The 965-nt window shown below is 36.1% G+C and overlaps 1 protein-coding gene across 1 annotated transcript in view; it reads left to right on the forward strand.

Moving 5' to 3' along the window:
* LRP1B (low density lipoprotein receptor-related protein 1B) overlaps window positions 1-965 on the forward strand; it is a 1,756,854-nt gene that overhangs the window by 1,486,832 nt on the left and 269,057 nt on the right. The window contains exon 53 of the mRNA XM_014548045.1: window positions 161-283. Coding sequence (XP_014403531.1) covers window positions 161-283 — 123 coding nt within the window. The remainder of the gene's footprint in view (window positions 1-160; window positions 284-965) is intronic.

Genomic DNA, 965 nt, shown 5'->3' on the forward strand with positions numbered 1-965 from the left:
TGTGTTATTAACTTATCTGATATGTTGAATATTATGTAAAGTTTCATTCTAAATAACTATGGATTACTGAGTATAACAGCAAACACTCTCTAAGCTCCTAAGGTAGGGGAAGATAAAACAGGAACTCATCTAACTTCGTTTTCTGTGATGTCTTCCTTAGCTCCCAATAATACGTGTGATGAGAATGCTTTCATGTGCCGGAATAAAGTATGTGTGCCCAAGCAGTTTGTTTGTGACCATGACGATGACTGCGGAGATGGCTCTGATGAGTCTCAGCAGTGTGGTAAGTGGACCTCAACTTCTCCTGGACACAGCCTCGGGCTCCATATTAGTCTTTTAAAATGACTCAAAGAATATACAAATGAATAACAAATACAAAGGTACACATTCGTGAACATCATGAAAGACATTTAAATGCAGTTATACACAGACATCCCTCATGTAACCTCTTTAAGCTCCACAATAATTATGCATTTACTTGGAAATCATACCTTCTTGCAGAGTATTCTTATCAGGAACTAAAAAATGTTTCTAAAACTATATTTGGTTTTACGTACTTGGAAGTACACAAAGATAACACACTGCCATCTATCTAGTTCATTCTTACAGCCAACTCAGAACTCTAAGTGAGAGAGAAAAGTGCAATTCACAACTACCAGGATAACTGGATACTGAGCATTTTCCTCTCACTGTATCTTATTGACACATGTACTTATTTCTTAAGGTGTAATATTATGATGAGATCTATCTTTTCACTACATTTATAACGTGATAAGATAAATATATATATGTAGTGAAAACATAAATCTATAACATTATATATTTAAATAAAATGTCAATACAAATGCTTACATAACTCTTTTTTTCATTTTTTTCTAACTTTAATGATTAAGGTATTACATATGTGACCTTATCCCCCCATTGCTCCCCCCTCCCCCCACCCCTGCCCCCCCCCCCCCCCCCCC

The sequence above is a fragment of the Myotis brandtii genome, unplaced genomic scaffold, assembly GCF_000412655.1.
Source record: "Myotis brandtii unplaced genomic scaffold, ASM41265v1 scaffold493, whole genome shotgun sequence".
NCBI lineage: Eukaryota > Metazoa > Chordata > Mammalia > Chiroptera > Vespertilionidae > Myotis > Myotis brandtii.